Source organism: Oscarella lobularis, chromosome 5 (genome assembly GCF_947507565.1).
Source record: "Oscarella lobularis chromosome 5, ooOscLobu1.1, whole genome shotgun sequence".
NCBI lineage: Eukaryota > Metazoa > Porifera > Homoscleromorpha > Homosclerophorida > Oscarellidae > Oscarella > Oscarella lobularis.
This window is the reverse complement of record NC_089179.1, coordinates 2,980,996-2,998,130: the sequence shown is the minus strand read 5'-3', so window position 1 is coordinate 2,998,130 and position 17,135 is coordinate 2,980,996. Positions and strand designations below refer to the sequence as shown.

The following is a 17,135-nucleotide window of genomic DNA, read 5'->3' as shown; positions in this document are numbered from 1 at the left end:
AGAACAAGGTTCTTTAGTTTTGGGTGAGTATTCAATTAGGCAATAATTAATTGAGCTATGCCCACTCGATCTCCTTACCAACACGTCGTTAGCGTCGCAGTTTGTAGGCAAACTGTCTCATCAAAAGCGTCAAAATCTAATTAGTATGGAAAGCCAACTTGAAACTGACAAAAATAAGAATACTGAAAACAATCTCTACCCATACAGTTCTGCAAATTTCACATTGATGGCTCTTCGACTGATTCCAACCTCCTTGAAACGCGCTAGAAGCGTGCCTACCGATGGACTTTCCGCTTGGTTTTTCCACGCCTCTAGCACCTTGTACATACGAAGGGTGTTGCAGGAAGTAAAATTACGAATCGCCTCGAATTCACCCGAGGCAATGCCAAGCAAAACACCGATTTCTTCCCATTTTGATGCGGCAATGGCAGCGTATGTTCTCATTAAATTGTCCGGTACCGAGGCATCGTCAGAAGGAAAAGACTCTAAAACCAAAGACCGATAAATAGATTTGTATTTCCTAATGAACGAATACCGGAATTGCAACTCTTTTCAACAGGATCAGCTGAGGCAACCGTATTCTAAGTGCAAAGTGTAAATGAGAAAAAACTAAACCTCTATGTAATCTGAATGAACCATTTCTTGTTGGAGGCCAGAAGATAGTGCGGCATCCTATAACGCTAGTTACATACGGGAACATCAAAATGATAGCTTACGTAATGCTCTTGAAGGAGAGCTTTGATTTCAACATCGTTGGTCACCTGATGAGGCGCATTTCCTTTCTGAAGTCTGCGTTTATACTTTTTAAATTTAGAATGAAAAAGCCTCACCTTGTCTTGACACGTGACGTCGACACCTTCTTTTATCAATAGATTGAAAATTGACTTGTCTACCTTTGAATAGTTTCTTGCAGCCAGGTGCAAGGCATTTCGTTTGTCCTAAAAATATTTGAATAAAGAACGAGTAGAAATGAGAAATATAATTAACCTCATCTCTGGCAGAAACGTCAGCTCCTAATTCAATTAGTTGCTGAATGACGCCGAAAGAAGTACTATCATGACTACATGCTTTCAGCAACGGTGTTCTTCCCTTCTAAAAACAGAATTTCTGAATGAAAATGCGAGATACTGTAAAAGCGGAACCTCATAATATACGGAATTGATATCAAGGCCTTTCTCAATGACGAGATATCGAAGGACATCTTTCACGTCATCTGAAACCTTTGAGTAACTATCGGTGGCGTGAGAAAAAGCCGTCTTCCCAGCCTGAATAAACAAGACAGTAATTTTTTGATTGTCTTTGTAGCAAATAAACAAACTAACTCACGTGATCTTTCACTCGAATGTCAGCTCCATTTTCAGTCAAGTAGCGAACTTTCAATAAACGATCGATAGAACTTCCACATGCACACATAAAAGGCGTTTCGCCCCACTGAAGATGAAATAAGAATAAAAGTATCACAAGTGGAATCTTCGAACCTTGTTGAAGCTATTATTAACCGAAGCTTTGTGTTCCACGAGCCATTTCACTCCAAAAATGACTCCATCCGAGCAGGCAATATGTAGAGGAGTGTTCTTAATCAATTACAAAAATATCGCACATGTAGCAAACAAAAGCACATTATTATATCACCTTGTCTTCAATAGCGTTGACGCTCAATCCCTTTTTACTGACAAGATAACGAAAAATCTCGTCCGCTTTTTCAGATGACAAAAATCGATTTTCAGCTGCCCATACCTATGAATAAAAAGTGAGTTTGGCCAGAGTGCTGACATCAATACTGTTACAATATCTCCTGGTAACAAACGGTAGCCATGGTTTTCCAGACAGAGCATTTTCTTCATTGTGTCAACGGAACTTGCACAGGCACAAGAATAAGGCGTATGTCCTCTCTAAAACGGGCGATTAGTAAAACCATACGAAACCAATTCCATGTCATACATCATCTTCCACGTTGAGATTTGCACCGCGACTGACGAGCCATTCAACGCCAAAAATATTTCCCCACTTGCACGCACAGTGAAGTGGGCGGAGTTTCCTCTGCATCCACGCACAATTATGTTATCAATACCAAAACGTATTCATACCCATGATTGCTTTTCAATTTCCTTATCTTCATTTTTTCCAACGAGTGCATAGCTAAGCGACTCATGCGCTTCTTCTTCCGTCTCGAACTGTCTTCCCGCCACGAAGTGAAACAATAAGAAAGAGTTGCCGAACTACAACGAAAGGAGAATACAAAGGATGGTGTGTACTGTGGAGCGTTGAAGGAAATCGCGACTTCTACACACCTGCTCAGGTCGAAATCCTTTTTCCGTCGAAAGAAAATTCCTCAGTTCGTCCCATTCTTTCCCCTCGATTATCGTTCTCAATCGATCGATGGTAGAGCGAGACGGGGATGTCAACAGGTTCGCCCTTTTCGATTTGCCAGCGTCACTTTGCAAGCGGTTAGACGACTTCTTTCGCTTCTTTCGGCGAGGAGACCACATCACGGAAACGAGTATTTTCTGATGTGCGCATGCGCTACGAAATCATGAAGGAGGGCTCTAAACAGGAAATAGTGCACAAAGAGAAGTATTATAATAAACAAAAGCCTATTCTAATAAGAAATAAAGGAAAAGGAGTAAAAACAACTAATTGATGTCAACACTGGCAAGCTGTTTTCCGGGGGGAGAAATGGAGAGGGGTATCATTCAAGAGGATCTTTGAAAATTAATTGCCTCGCACGGAGTCGGGGATGATTCTATTTTTTTAGGATTGCTCGAATACGAAACTGCAACTAAAAGAGAAGCTACAGTATATGCATGGTGAACTAACTAAAAGACGCATCGCAATGAGCTGGGTTAGTCTAAAGCCTCATATTAAATACACAATAATATTCCTACAATGACATGCAGTGCACGAGATCCAGCGACATAATGATATGCAATGAATAATCGCAATGACTTTCAACTCGTCAACTCATTCTCCAACAACTTAGTATCCGGAAATCCGCAGGTACAAGCGTAGTGTTTTCTAATGATTAGGTGCCGAAAGTCCTCGAAGCGGCCTCGTATCATTATTTAAGACGTTGCTGTCGAAAGAGCTGAATTTAGTCGACTGCACGTTCCAACGAAGTGGGAAAGAGTCATTCAGTACTTTCTTAACTAAACAAAACCGAATCTCTCGATGCGTGCATAGGAAGGCAAATTTGCACAAACATGACCTACAATGCACATTGCACAATACAACCGAAGTGAACGTAGGGAATCGCTTGATAGGGAACTCCGAGCCGTTGGGCCCAGATAATTTGACCGTGTTCTCCGACGCGTCGACGGGGATTCTTAGTCACGGCGAACGCTATCATCCCGGAAGGCCGGGCAAGTTCGATCCGCCCGAGTATATAACTACGGACATTTATGACGTAATCGTTGGTAATCCTTCCATTGACTTCGATTCGCCTGTGCCGCACGACTGGATGCGCAGGCGCAAGAATTTGGATAAATCCTGGAATTTTAATCCGGATCGATCGAAGCTTTTACTATGCGACGCCCGAAGGAAATGATAGCATTGCGTCCAATTTGGTGGATCCGCCGGCGTGGGGAAGTGTGATTATGAGACTTTTTCACGGCGAACTTGACCAGTTCCATTAATTGCACGGACTGTTTCGATATCGTTCCTTCTGTTCTCGTATTTACACATGCAGGATAACTATACCGAGTCTCACAAGGTGGACTTCGTTTATAGGAAATTAAGAGGGATGCGGTGACGTTGGCTTCAGGGAGTGGATGGGATGGCGATGACAGAGGAGACGTTCTTCTGCATGTGCGTTCCTGCAAGAGGGGGCGTTCCTGGTAAGTCTTGCCCCTCAAGGTCTTGAATGACTGACGACATTCGCCGTTTTGCTTGCTTTGTTCGTCTGTTCGCTGACGCCGTTTGCAAATACAGTCTATAAAAAAATGATATCGTCAGTAAACGACGAAGGGAAGGTATAGGTTCGTAGCCATAGATTTTGGCCACAGGAAAAGAATTAACGCGATCGGAAACGCACCGCGATGGCGCGTGGGAATTCGTTTCTGAGAAGTCTTCGAGTCTCGCACGGCGACAGGGGCCCAGATCAGGCTGTTTTGCTTTCATAGAGTTCTTGCTTTAGGTGCATGCTTCGAGAACGCGTGCGACGTACAACGGCGCTTCTTTGCTCCCCGATTCATCGGCGCACGTAGACACTATCCACCCAATTACCGGAAGTTAGCCCCGAGGCACCTATACTTCTCTTTAGCTAATTGACCACTCTTTAGTGAAATCCAGCCAATGAGCTGAGTCGATTGTCACGGCAGGGATCGATTTTCTTGGATTCTGTGGTAGCTTCCAGGAACGCACCTTACAGACGTACGCGCACAACTCCGCCTGCTCTAGCTGACACCCCATGTGACCGATTACGCATTTCGAACCCGTATAGTCGTCCGCGATACCCTCGAAACTCGAGCATTGCAGCTTTGTACATACCCTGTACCCTACCCATCATGCTAGAGGCGGAGTTGAAGGCGGTACGTCACCAGGATGGAACATCAGGGCGGGAGAGAGTCTGGGCACGAGACTACACTGTACCACGGATTATAGAGAAATCCGTGACTGTACATCAACGTGGGGAACGCCTTGTCGTCTTATGACAATATGCACCCTCCAGATAGACTGATCTCGTTAGTCCAAATTCCGAAACAAACCATCGTCCCGTTATGGCTACCACCGTCTGCATGGGCCAGAAACGAAGAAGAAAGGAGTCGACGGACAGCCAAAAGGTACGAAGTAGCTACGTGTCGTAAATAGCATATTTCACTAGGGAGGGGTCAATTAGCTATAAAGGAGAAGTAGGTGCCTCGGGGCTAACTGCCACCAATTGCATGGGTAGGAGATGAATTCAGCACATATAATGACGGGAACTGGGGTCATTGATTCATTTCACTGCCGCGGCTGGGATCCTAAACTCTAACCATGCACTTCTGCTCTGTGGTTACTGTTTCGCTGATATTGGAATGGTCCACAAAGGCACAGACGTGCCAGACTCCGATCGTCTACTCGTCCGAAGAACCCACCGTCTGCATGCCATTGGACCGATACGAAAAACGAACTATAGGCCTGAACGGAACGAAAGGAGAGGTTTGACTTACCGTACTACAGTTAGTGGATCCTTTCTATATACCCGTCAATGACTCCTGCATGGCGTTTCCTAGAGAGGAGAGAAGGGAGCCGAAGGACGAAAGGTATACGTATATACGTATCTTACAGTGTGACCGAGACGTGACGTTTGCACTATAGGGACAAACTGGACGTGTGGGACTAAGAGGACAGGTACGAGCTCGACTCTGTAGACAACGCTCACAAAAGCGCATCTGTACGTCTTAGAAGGGCGAGTCGTGGCGTGGGGTGGAAGTGGAAGGTGAGGAATGTTTTCTAAAGGATATTGTCTTGATATTTAACAGACTTGTAAACACAAGGTCTACATGTGAAAGGATCGTGTTCCTGCTCTTGTATTTACGAACGAAACAACATGGCCCAAAGCGGAATATACGACGTTTTTCTACCTAACGCAACTCGGACAATGCGAGTCTACTGCGATATGGACACGGACGGAGGTGGATGGACCGTCTTTCAAAGAAGACAAGACGGATCCATCGATTTCTATCGCAACTGGAATGACTACAAACGCGGCTTTGGAAACGTAGGTGTAGAATTCTGGTTAGGTCTCGACTACATACATTGGCTACTGAGTCTCAGCGAAAGCGGTAATGAACTTCGCGTTGATCTTGGAGACGGACAAGGAAATAGAGCGCATGCAACATTTTCCACCTTCAGTGTTGGCGATGAAAACACGGAATACGTTCTGGGTGTGAGTGGACACGGTGGAAACGCTGGCGAGTCGTACTCACTTGATTACCACAATGGAATGAAATTTACCACCAAGGAACAAGACAATGATCTGTGGTCTGGCGGAAATTGCGCCATCAGTAGGCACGGTGCCTGGTGGTACAAAAATTGCAATTATTCTAATTTAAACGGAGGCTACTACCTTACGGCAGCTCCTGGACTACGTTGGGATGGGTGGAAGGACGAAACCCTCAAATTCTCCGAGATGAAATTTCGATCTAAATAAGACTCAGATAATTTTGCCTAGTAATAGAAAAAGCAGCAAATAACATTGATTACCCTGTTCACTTTCGCTGTGTGTCTATTGTACTAGTAGAAATAAAAATCTTTGTTCGTTGACATGCTTTCTCGTGCCCGTATCTTTCGGTGTGATGTCCTGTGAGACTCTAAGTCTCTGAATTTTTGGTTTGCCCACTGGTATTCACGGAGCTAAAGTTTAGGGAAAGCATACGACGGCCGGATATGTGGCATCACCATATCTAACTTCTTTTGCGCAACCCAAAACTCCCACCCTTCCCATTCCCACCGCGCATTTTGCTTGCTTTGTTCGTCTGTTCGCTGACGCCGTTTGCAAATACAGTCTATGAAAAAAATGGTCAGTAAACGACGAAGGGAAGGTAGGTTCGTAGCCATAGATTTTGGCCAAAGGGAAAGAACGCGATCGGAAACGCACCGCGATGGCGAGTTGGAATTCGTTTCTGAGGCGTCTGGATACTTGCTTCGAGTCTCGCACGGCGACGGGCCCAGATCAGGCTCCTTTGCTTTCATAGAGTTCTTGCTTTAGGTGCTTCGAGAATGCGTGCGACAACGGCGCTTCTTTGCTCCGCGATTCATCGGCGCATCAACGAGAAACGATGAAAAAACGTAGACACTATACGCGCAACACGTGACCGTTAACCTAAAGAAATATATTTAATCTCGGAAGATTTGTGTATGATAGAACAGTTTTTCGAGCTGTGGTTACACTATCACATCCCCCTACATAATCTATTATTATTGATACCGATTATGCAGAACGAGCATATACGCCGATTCGCGGTGGCATGCTCTACAAGTGACAGGCATACATTACGTCATTCATAGAGCCAGTTGCAGAGATACTCAGCGGAAAGCGACCCATATTTCGCCACCTCGCGGCCGGTGAGGAACATCTAACAGCAGTATACAGAAAACATAACGTCGGTCGTCATCAATTGACACATTGCAACAGCTCAGCAATTAACAGTTTTATGATGGATCCTAAATAGATTGTCCTGGCGATTTAGACATGGCGGTTTCAAGCTGAACGATCTCTCGGACGACTGCACTCACAACAAATAATAATAATAAAATGAAAAGTACATATTGCTTCACATTGTCTTTCAACGGTTCGACGAGATAGGCGACGATTTGCTTCACGCCCACACATCGCCTATATATCCATGAAACGGCCAATACGAAGCGTTGAGTCGAATATTGATGTACGTGTGTAACCCGCACTGAGCGCCTTGGCAACTCCCTAGACCTATTTTTCCGCAGTCTAGCTATAGAGCGTCATTTTACTGTTAAACATAATTATATGTGACACTGCCGGTCTATAGCTTCTGACGGACTATCCCCCGACTCATGCAGTTGCTTTGATATAGGGTACAAAGAGATGCAGTTTCCAAATTGGTTTGGGTTTTCTGCTTCGAGGAGTTTACCCAGCTTCCGTGAGAGAGCACTGAAAGCTGGACGCTTTGAGGGATTGGTGCGCCAGCATTCAGAAATCAGTTTGTACCTGAAAGAAACGCACTGATGAATGGCTAATAAAACACAAAAGACTCACAGTTTTCGGGACGACGTAAACGGTTGCCTTCAAGCAGATGCGACTGAAGATCCTTACTCACACTGCACTTCTGGTAAGGAAAACCACCTACAAAGAAAAACCTTCAAGTTTGAAATCTGAGGAAAAACAGCAGTCTTACCTAAGGTGAATATTTCCCACACGACAATTCCAAATGACCACATAAAAAGAAAACAGAAAAAAGAAAATTAAGTTGGCCTGCATGAAACTCAATCTCTAGTTTTACACGTCGCTTTTCTCGGCGAAGAGACGACAGGTAATAGCGTCGATTGACATCCATCGCAGTGGCAGACGCGTTGAAGTCTTTTGACTTATTGCCCATCCTCGTAGACGGTTCTTGTCAGTCCAAAGTCAGACACTTTAAGTAGTTGGTTCTCGCAAACGAACACGTTCCTGCAAGCCAAATCGAGATGAACTTAGGCAGACCTTTTCCACTCAAATAATCCTGAAGGTAACAATTTACTGCAAATATTCAATAAAATAATCGGCTTGCTTGTACCATTCCCGATCTAATTTGCCAGGCAAATGATAGGAGATCAGAAGTCGTAAATTTTAACGCGATATTCTCATCATGTTGACATCCTCGTCTGCACTTCTTTCCTTCTCATTCTCCTCGTGCTCAGAATTGCGAGAGTGAGTTCTATCCAACTAAAAGAGCGAGCAAATTATTGAATTAAATAAAACGCCTGTTTACATCGATACTTACTGCAACGTGTCTTCCTCTTCTAAGATACTTAAGTAGATCACCGTGACAGGTACTAGTATTCAACGACCCAGCATAACTGCTGGCTTTCCGTTATTCACGCAACCTCCTGACGATGTTTTGATCTTGCCCGATTCCCTTCATTAGATTGATTTCTTTCAGAAATTCATCTTCGAGCTGAGGGTTCCCTATGAAGCAAAGAGAAGCAAGTCAATTAGAGAGAGTCTGTGGCACCTGGAACCTTACCTTTGTGCAATTTACATGCGACAAACGATTCGTTACTGGAACGATGGCACACTGTCTTCCATTGAGTTTGAGAGAAAAAGCCGCGTAAAAGCGAAGCTCAGTTCGTCTGGGCACTCTCTACGCCTCGCGTCATTTCGGCTACTACTGTTCGACTGCGACTCCTACAAACTCACGCTAAAGCTCACGTGTTTTGTTTGCGATTGCCTCCAAGGTAGTTCTTTCCAAGAAACCGCGAAGCTTCTTCACAAAAGAGGAACATTGTTAGGTGGTGGTTACCAATAAGATAAGATAGGCAACCAAACGACTTTGTCTCCATCCGACTCGCCACGGTATCTGCTCTTGTTATAGTGGAGAGATTCTTTCGAATCTCTTGACCAAAGCAGATCTCTTCTTCGTCGGCCTTTGTCATCTGCCAAGGTTCTCTCGAACCGCCAAAGCTCTTTCGAGCTTTGCTGATGCAGATTTCTTCGGAAACGCTATCTGCTCTTGTTATAGTGGAGAGATTCTTTCGAATCTCTTGTCCACAGATGATGTCTTCTTCGTCGGACTTTGTCATCTGCCAAGGTTCTCTCGAACCGCCAAAGCTCTTTCGAGCTTTGCTGATGCAGATTTCTTCGGAAACGCTACCTGCTCTTGTTATAGTGGAGAGATTCTTTCGAATCTCTTGTCCACAGCAGATCTCTCTTTTTCGACGGCCTTTGTCATCTGCCAAGGTTCTCTCGAACCGCCAAAGCTCTTTCGAGCTTTTCTTATGCAGATTTCTTCGGAAACGCTACCTGCTCTTGTTATAGTGGAGAGATTCTTTCGAATCTCTTGTCCACAGCAGATCTCTCTTTTTCGACGGCCTTTGTCATCTGCCAAGGTTCTCTCGAACCGCCAAAGCTCTTTCGAGCTTTTCTTATGCAGATTTCTTCGGAAACGCTACCTACTCTTGTTATAGTGGAGAGATTCTTTCGAATCTCTTGTCCACAGCAGATCTCTCTTTTTCGACGGCCTTTGTCATCTGCCAAGGTTCTCTCGAACCGCCAAAGCTCTTTCGAGCTTTGCTGATGCAGATTTCTTCGGAAACGCTATCTGCTCTTGTTATAGTGGAGAGATTCTTTCGAATCTCTTGTCCACAGCAGATGTCTTCTTCGTCGGCCTTTGTCATCTGCCAAGATTCTCTCGAACCGCAAAAGCTCTTTCGAGCTTTGCTGATGCAGATTTCTTCGGAAACGCTACCTGCTCTTGTTATAGTGGAGAGATTCTTTCGAATCTCTTGTCCACAGCAGATCTCTCTTTTTCGACGGCCTTTGTCATCTGCCAAGGTTCTCTCGAACCGCCAAAGCTCTTTCGAGCTTTTCTTATGCAGATTTCTTCGGAAACGCTACCTGCTCTTGTTATAGTGGAGAGATTCTTTCGAATCTCTTGTCCACAGCAGATCTCTCTTTTTCGACGGCCTTTGTCATCTGCCAAGGTTCTCTCGAACCGCCAAAGCTCTTTCGAGCTTTTCTTATGCAGATTTCTTCGGAAACGCTACCTACTCTTGTTATAGTGGAGAGATTCTTTCGAATCTCTTGTCCACAGCAGATCTCTCTTTTTCGACGGCCTTTGTCATCTGCCAAGGTTCTCTCGAACCGCCAAAGCTCTTTCGAGCTTTGCTGATGCAGATTTCTTCGGAAACGCTATCTGCTCTTGTTATAGTGGAGAGATTCTTTCGAATCTCTTGTCCACAGCAGATGTCTTCTTCGTCGGCCTTTGTCATCTGCCAAGATTCTCTCGAACCGCAAAAGCTCTTTCGAGCTTTGCTGATGCAGATTTCTTCGGAAACGCTACCTGCTCTTGTTATAGTGGAGAGATTCTTTCGAATCTCTTGTCCACAGCAGATCTCTCTTTTTCGACGGCCTTTGTCATCTGCCAAGGTTCTCTCGAACCGCCAAAGCTCTTTCGAGCTTTTCTTATGCAGATTTCTTCGGAAACGCTACCTGCTCTTGTTATAGTGGAGAGATTCTTTCGAATCTCTTGTCCACAGCAGATGTCTTCTTCGTCGGCCTTTGTCATCTGCCAAGATTCTCTCGAACCGCAAAAGCTCTTTCGAGCTTTGCTGATGCAGATTTCTTCGGAAACGCTACCTGCTCTTGTTATAGTGGAGAGATTCTTTCGAATCTCTTGTCCACAGCAGATCTCTCTTTTTCGACGGCCTTTGTCATCTGCCAAGGTTCTCTCGAACCGCCAAAGCTCTTTCGAGCTTTTCTTATGCAGATTTCTTCGGAAACGCTACCTGCTCTTGTTATAGTGGAGAGATTCTTTCGAATCTCTTGTCCACAGCAGATCTCTCTTTTTCGACGGCCTTTGTCATCTGCCAAGGTTCTCTCGAACCGCCAAAGCTCTTTCGAGCTTTTCTTATGCAGATTTCTTCGGAAACGCTACCTACTCTTGTTATAGTGGAGAGATTCTTTCGAATCTCTTGTCCACAGCAGATCTCTCTTTTTCGACGGCCTTTGTCATCTGCCAAGGTTCTCTCGAACCGCCAAAGCTCTTTCGAGCTTTGCTGATGCAGATTTCTTCGGAAACGCTATCTGCTCTTGTTATAGTGGAGAGATTCTTTCGAATCTCTTGTCCACAGCAGATGTCTTCTTCGTCGGCCTTTGTCATCTGCCAAGATTCTCTCGAACCGCAAAAGCTCTTTCGAGCTTTGCTGATGCAGATTTCTTCGGAAACGCTACCTGCTCTTGTTATAGTGGAGAGATTCTTTCGAATCTCTTGTCCACAGCAGATCTCTCTTTTTCGACGGCCTTTGTCATCTGCCAAGGTTCTCTCGAACCGCCAAAGCTCTTTCGAGCTTTTCTTATGCAGATTTCTTCGGAAACGCTACCTGCTCTTGTTATAGTGGAGAGATTCTTTCGAATCTCTTGTCCACAGCAGATCTCTCTTTTTCGACGGCCTTTGTCATCTGCCAAGGTTCTCTCGAACCGCCAAAGCTCTTTCGAGCTTTTCTTATGCAGATTTCTTCGGAAACGCTACCTGCTCTTGTTATAGTGGAGAGATTCTTTCGAATCTCTTGTCCACAGCAGATGTCTTCTTCGGCGGCCTTTGTCATCTGCGAGAAGCTCTCTCGAACTTTGTTTTGCAGATTCTTCGTCCACATCAGGTAGAAATAGAGGATTTTGCTCACTCACTAAGCCACCCGCTCAATCTTGGACGAGACTCTCGTCTCCCTATGCTCGACTCTGTAGACCGGTTTCGAGCTCTATAGAGCTGATCATCGGTACCCGAGCATCCTCTCCGAAGAGAGCGAGTGACGAAGTGAGTGAGCTCCCCGTCTTTATATACTGCTAGCCTGGGCGTGGCTTGAGCAGTTGCACAACTTACACATACATAAGTGTGAAAATGGGGCAGTACTTCGGCTTCGGCAAGCAAATTTCGATAGCCTGTATATAAAGTCATTTTGACTTTAATTAAGCAAAGCCAAAGGCAGAGCGGGTTGGGTCATGAGATGTGGATAAAATCAATTCAGACCTTCATGAGGCCCTTTAGACAAGAGGAAACCCAATTTAGTAATTGAAACCAAATGAAGGTTGCACTGGAACGGATCAATAATCTCTCTAAAGTCTTAGGCTCGATAGGGTACCAATTACAACTGTGGTTCCTAAACTGCCTCTTTCGTCATGTTGTGTTGTACTTGAATCACTTGAGAAGAGGCTTCCGTAACAGCCAGCAAGCTAAAAGAGCGTTATTATGTACACCATGTTTATTAGAAATGATTATTACAACTTACCTAGAGTTGCAACCGTTGACGTCAATAAAACCATATAATAAATCGTCCTCTGATTACCGAAAGCTGTTATTCTTCAAAAAAGGCCTGCCTCAAAAAGTGGACTTCGTAGAACTGAGATTGGAAACGTACCGCAAAGCCAATGGCGCGTTGGACTTCGTCATTGTACTTCGATGCGAGCTGACCGTCTGCTGCTGCACGAGATCCAGCGACATATGCGATGATCGATAATTGCATGCGATGATCGATAATTGCAAGGACTTTCAACTAGCTGTCGCGACGCGCTGCGCTTCGAAAGTAACAAACATCGTTCTATAGTAATTCTATCCCATCACTCTATCCATAAATGCAAACTTTTCATATCTAAGCTCTATCAGTCTCCGAAACGTACCGAAGCCCGGAAGAGGGCCCCCGCGACCGGCCGTTCGCTCTGGAGACTCAAAGCGGGATTCGGGACAAAGGACTTAATGCTGTATGGGGAAAAGGAGGGACTCCGAGCATGAGCCACCACATAATGCGACGAACAATCAAGTTGTTCGGAGCCCCAGAAACTACGCTACCGCTGTCTACCCATTAATGCTTGCCTTACATTAGCGACGAACCAATCCAACCATTGTTGAAACGAAAAGGCGCTCGCGAAACAGCATATGACGGCGAGCAAAATTTGGGTCCCGGCAGATTTAAGGCCCCCGGATATAACTACGCTGAAGCTATGTGCTGTAGCTAAAACATCGAGATATAGACTGCTGCTAGGACTAAAATGATCAAAAACGGCCACAATAAGAAACAGAATCCTACGTCTACAGTCAAATCGATACACTAACTAAAAGACACATCACAACAGATTACTATAAAGCATCACAGTAGTAAGCAGCAGTCACCATGCATGATCGGCACGAACCGCGGTTCAGACTGTACTTTCTCTCATTACCAATGAGTCGCAACCCACATACCTAATCCCCGTCCCGTCGCCGGCGCGTGTCGTGCCACTTGAAGAGTCGACTTCAAAAGTCTCGCCAACGCTTCCTGATACCTCCTCCGACTCCTTCGCTTCCATGTCCGAAAAAGGATACAAAGATTCAGCATCAAGATCGATGTATTTGAAAGGGTTTTCTGCTTCGAGAAGATTTCCCATGCAGCTTCCGCGTACGTGAATGCATGCTGCTTATTGAAACGAGATGAGCCCCACGCCTTTTGCACTGTTTATCCGCGTATGAGAGCGGCTCTGGCTTATCGTTGCCTTTAGACAAATAGTAGCAGGCGCCGTTGAAGTAAAGCTCATCCTGTCGACAGTGACGAAGGAAAGATCGTTTACGTCGGCGCACTGCGTTGCTAAAATCACCTAGGAACCACAAGGAACTGGTAGAACGGTTTAATTAAGCTGCAATAGATTACCAAGAGCATGTTTGCATAGTCTTTTAACTTGAGATCTAAGCAGTCGACCGTCTTCCAGTAGCCAGTGCGAGAGTCGATCGCAACACACTCAGGACGATTGCTAAAACCCGGTTCTCCAATAGCCCACATTGCATACCTGCAGAGACAGTGTAAATAATCAGTACCACAGTGTAACAATACATATACGTCATTACATCTCCATTCAGCCAGCGGTATTCATCACTATCCATTCGTGTCAAGCCAATCCAGACGTCGGTATCTAATTCAGCGAGGAGAGACAACACAAAAGCCTGCTCGTGAGCATTGCCGATGCTGACAAGGCTCTTCTTGGAACTGCATCCCTTATATCCCACGTAGTGTCATCAAAGGCGTAAGAACTAGTAGAAACGGTATAGCAATAGTCGGCATAGAAGTGCCATCCTTGGGGGCAATCTAAATTAACTATCTCATCATTGCTTAATTAATCACTCGTTTCTTTTACATTCGTTCTCTTTGCAAGTCACTTCCGCTTCCTTGGTGCAATTGCGCAGTTTCCCGCAATCTCCCAGGGACTCTTTTTCTCTTTTGCAACGCGTGTAATACGTCGTGTTCTCGCTCAGTGAAAGAAGGCCTCGTGACTGCCAAAGCTTTTTTGTAGCCTAACCGACGACAAACGACGTTAGAATCGCCTATTTCCCATTCGTCGCCGCACATAACGCCCCACGATTTATCCAAATAGATTTCGACTACTCCCTCGCTCTCACGCCAACCGTCAACAAGTCGTACTTTCCCGCCACGGTTTACGTTTTTACAAAGAAAGACGTCAGGGTAACACATCTTATTCCGCAAAAGTGCACTCTTCGATTGACTTCGCGCCTTTAATTGGCACAGCTTATGAAAACACCGGAAGTAAGCGGCTCTGTATCATCATATAATGACCTGCCACGTTGAATGCCTCCATCGTATCCTAAACTTCTGCACAGAAGATCGCCGTAGGCATAGGCGCGGGGCCGAACCATGTCACACAGCTTCCTCCACGTACGAGCCCCCCATTCGAATCTCGATGCTATACCTTTCTGATAAACGCACGACAATTGAGTTAACGTCACTGACACGACAAGAATCATATCCTCTTCTGCCAAACGTGAATCCGCTATACTCAATGTAGCCCATTTTTTCGCAGACTCCCACCGACATGCGACTCGCTTTGTGACTATTCGTTGGCAAACGGGTGTCCAAGCCACAACGTGAAACATATTGAGGCGCAGGCGATAAGGAGTTACTCCCGTCCGACGAAAAATAATATACGCTAATTACATAATTAGATAATTAAAAAGAAAATTCCTTACAATAATGCGTGGGTCTTACGTTGGCTTTTAGGTAGTTTCTGGCAAATGAATTCGCGCTGCTCTGAAAAAGAAATGGCCCTGCCTGTCTTCGAGGCGTTGTACAGTGACCGTCGCACACAGAGGACTTTTCGAATGATCCCATCCGGAGGCATCACTTTTGAAGGGAAACCCGTCGGATCATCGATAGTTATACTGAAATTCGTTTGCTGCAGTAGACGTGCGCATTAGACCAAGAAATAGTTCTTTTCTCTTAAATCCGGGCCAATGATTACGCGCAACATTCCGAAGATGAACCTCAAGATCCGATACGTCTTGTTTGGTTCCGGTAGAGAAGAGAGACGCTCCGAGATTGGAGCACTCCGTTTCCGCGTCAAACCAGGTCAAAGACGAGGACGAAATAAAGAGACACGAAAAACGAGCAGTGCACTTGAAAGGTGGCAGACAGTCTAAATTAAATCATTGAACACACGAAACACGCAGGGTAGATTACTAGGGGAATTCATAATTCTCCAATTTTTGGAGAACATGCATGTAATTCGCTTACCTTGGTTGCATGAAAGCTGTAAATAGAAACTGTTTTTGCCCGAGTTTCTTCCTTGTCTTTTAAGAGATTGCCAAACTTTCGGCTCGGTCAAAATATGAGACGTCATTATTCGAGCCAGGGCATTAATTAAGCGATTCCTAGCTACTTTCAAAAGCACTTTCATTTAAATATGTTTCTAAATATGAATCTGTAATTTTATAACTGAGTTTCAAAGAGTACCGAATTTTTGGCAATTATCGAATGCGTTAATCGAGATCATTCTCTTTCATACTAACTGAAAAAGACATTACTACGTCTCATCCGGTGACACCATTATGACCGTGCGGAAACATTGGTGAGGACAATAAGGAAGAACTAAGGCCAAAGCGGTATATGGATCTACTGTCTCCAAAGTACGCGAAAAGGGTCCCAACTACACGATAGCCAAAAGGTGTGGAACGACTTTAGCATGCATATACCTTTGCACGAAAAAAAGGTCGTTGCGCACCCCTTTGCTGAAATTTCGTGGCAATTATCGGACTTATTCAAGCACTCATCGAAAACTAATTAGGTAAAGGAGTGCGTCACTATAATGGTAAACAAATAATGCGGCCTATTCTTACCAGAAAATGTTGGAATAACGCACACACTTTGCTTCTCTTCAATACAATTACTTGCTTTCCAAACCCCTCCTTCATTCGTTGCTACGCAACTGTGTGAAATTCCTGCAATTCTTTCTGCATGGTAAACTCGAGTTCACATAGGCAAGCGGAGAGCCGTCCTCCCAAACATAGAAGCCTTCTCTGTTAATGTCATTTAGACCAATCCAAGCGTCGTTCGTGCTGAGCAATTTACAAAGAGCGCTCTGTTCTTGAACAGAGCGAATGCTCACGAGAGAGCCTTTGCCTTGTCCCAAACGTCGGCAGTCAGACAAGGACTTTCGCCACGTCTTGAAACCGTCGAGTCGTTTGAAGCACCGGTTGCCAATCTTCGTCCAATCATTCGGACACGTGTAAATATCTAAAAACCATTCCAAGAAAGAGAAACCATTTCAGTCGAAAGAACACTAACAGATTGGAAAAGAAGTGGACTTCAATCCGACACTTGAGTTCGCCAGCATTCCTAGAAAAAGCATAGTTGTCAAATGCAACTTCCTAGAGCCGACAAACTCACTTTCGCAGATGTACCCAGCTTTGGTAGAGCAGTTTGAAACTGACCAAGTAAAGCCGTTTCCGTCGAATCCAAATGTGACGCACTCACCTCTTAGGAGCTCTGGCTCATATCTGGCCCACCGAGTGAAAGAGACAACGGGTGGGCCGTAACGCCATGAAAACGTACTCGAGGTAATGTCGTAAACCAATCCAATCCAATACTTCTGTCTGGCATTCGCTGAGGTTTCCTTTGCAACAAAGGCGTTTTCGCGAATGCTGCTTATGGAAGCTAGTTCAGCTCCACGG

At 45.0% G+C, this 17,135-nt stretch overlaps 1 protein-coding gene, 3 long non-coding RNA genes and 1 pseudogene across 8 annotated transcripts; 1 reads left to right on the top strand and 4 right to left on the bottom strand.

Annotated features, from left to right (window-relative positions):
* Positions 1–120: 120 nt before the first annotated feature.
* On the bottom strand, positions 121–2,503 carry LOC136187716 (ankyrin repeat domain-containing protein 16-like). The gene is made up of 14 exons (XM_065975394.1): positions 2,292–2,503; positions 2,088–2,219; positions 1,942–2,040; positions 1,788–1,892; positions 1,633–1,737; positions 1,479–1,574; positions 1,327–1,431; positions 1,143–1,265; positions 988–1,092; positions 831–938; positions 717–782; positions 637–672; positions 536–581; positions 121–485 (listed from the first exon to the last, which is right to left on the bottom strand). Exons 1-14 carry the CDS (start codon positions 2,487–2,489, stop codon positions 196–198), a joined length of 1,614 nt encoding a protein of 537 aa, XP_065831466.1. The 5' UTR covers positions 2,490–2,503; the 3' UTR covers positions 121–195.
* A 2,785-nt stretch (positions 2,504–5,288) lies between these two features.
* On the top strand, positions 5,289–6,243 carry LOC136187720 (ficolin-1 pseudogene; annotated as a pseudogene).
* Positions 6,244–7,181: 938 nt separating this feature from the next.
* Positions 7,182–9,588, bottom strand: LOC136187726 (uncharacterized). Its single transcript, XR_010669984.1, has 6 exons — positions 8,679–9,588; positions 8,436–8,620; positions 8,229–8,377; positions 7,851–8,174; positions 7,712–7,798; positions 7,182–7,663 (listed from the first exon to the last, which is right to left on the bottom strand). It is a non-coding gene; the product is annotated as an uncharacterized lncRNA (long non-coding RNA).
* Positions 9,589–12,195: 2,607 nt separating this feature from the next.
* On the bottom strand, positions 12,196–13,102 carry LOC136187727 (uncharacterized). 2 transcript variants are annotated; one of them, XR_010669986.1, is made up of 4 exons: positions 13,022–13,102; positions 12,565–12,716; positions 12,436–12,519; positions 12,196–12,379 (listed from the first exon to the last, which is right to left on the bottom strand). It is a non-coding gene; the product is annotated as an uncharacterized lncRNA (long non-coding RNA). The 2 variants fall into 2 exon arrangements; XR_010669985.1 differs by having other exon boundaries at positions 12,436–12,716.
* A 59-nt stretch (positions 13,103–13,161) lies between these two features.
* On the bottom strand, positions 13,162–16,374 carry LOC136187721 (uncharacterized). 4 transcript variants are annotated; one of them, XR_010669972.1, is made up of 7 exons: positions 16,302–16,374; positions 15,700–16,241; positions 15,175–15,601; positions 14,309–15,115; positions 14,022–14,259; positions 13,828–13,963; positions 13,162–13,774 (listed from the first exon to the last, which is right to left on the bottom strand). It is a non-coding gene; the product is annotated as an uncharacterized lncRNA (long non-coding RNA). The 4 variants fall into 4 exon arrangements; XR_010669973.1 differs by having other exon boundaries at positions 15,175–15,874; positions 15,919–16,241; XR_010669974.1 differs by having other exon boundaries at positions 15,175–15,973; positions 16,158–16,241; positions 16,302–16,359.
* Positions 16,375–17,135: the final 761 nt, after the last annotated feature.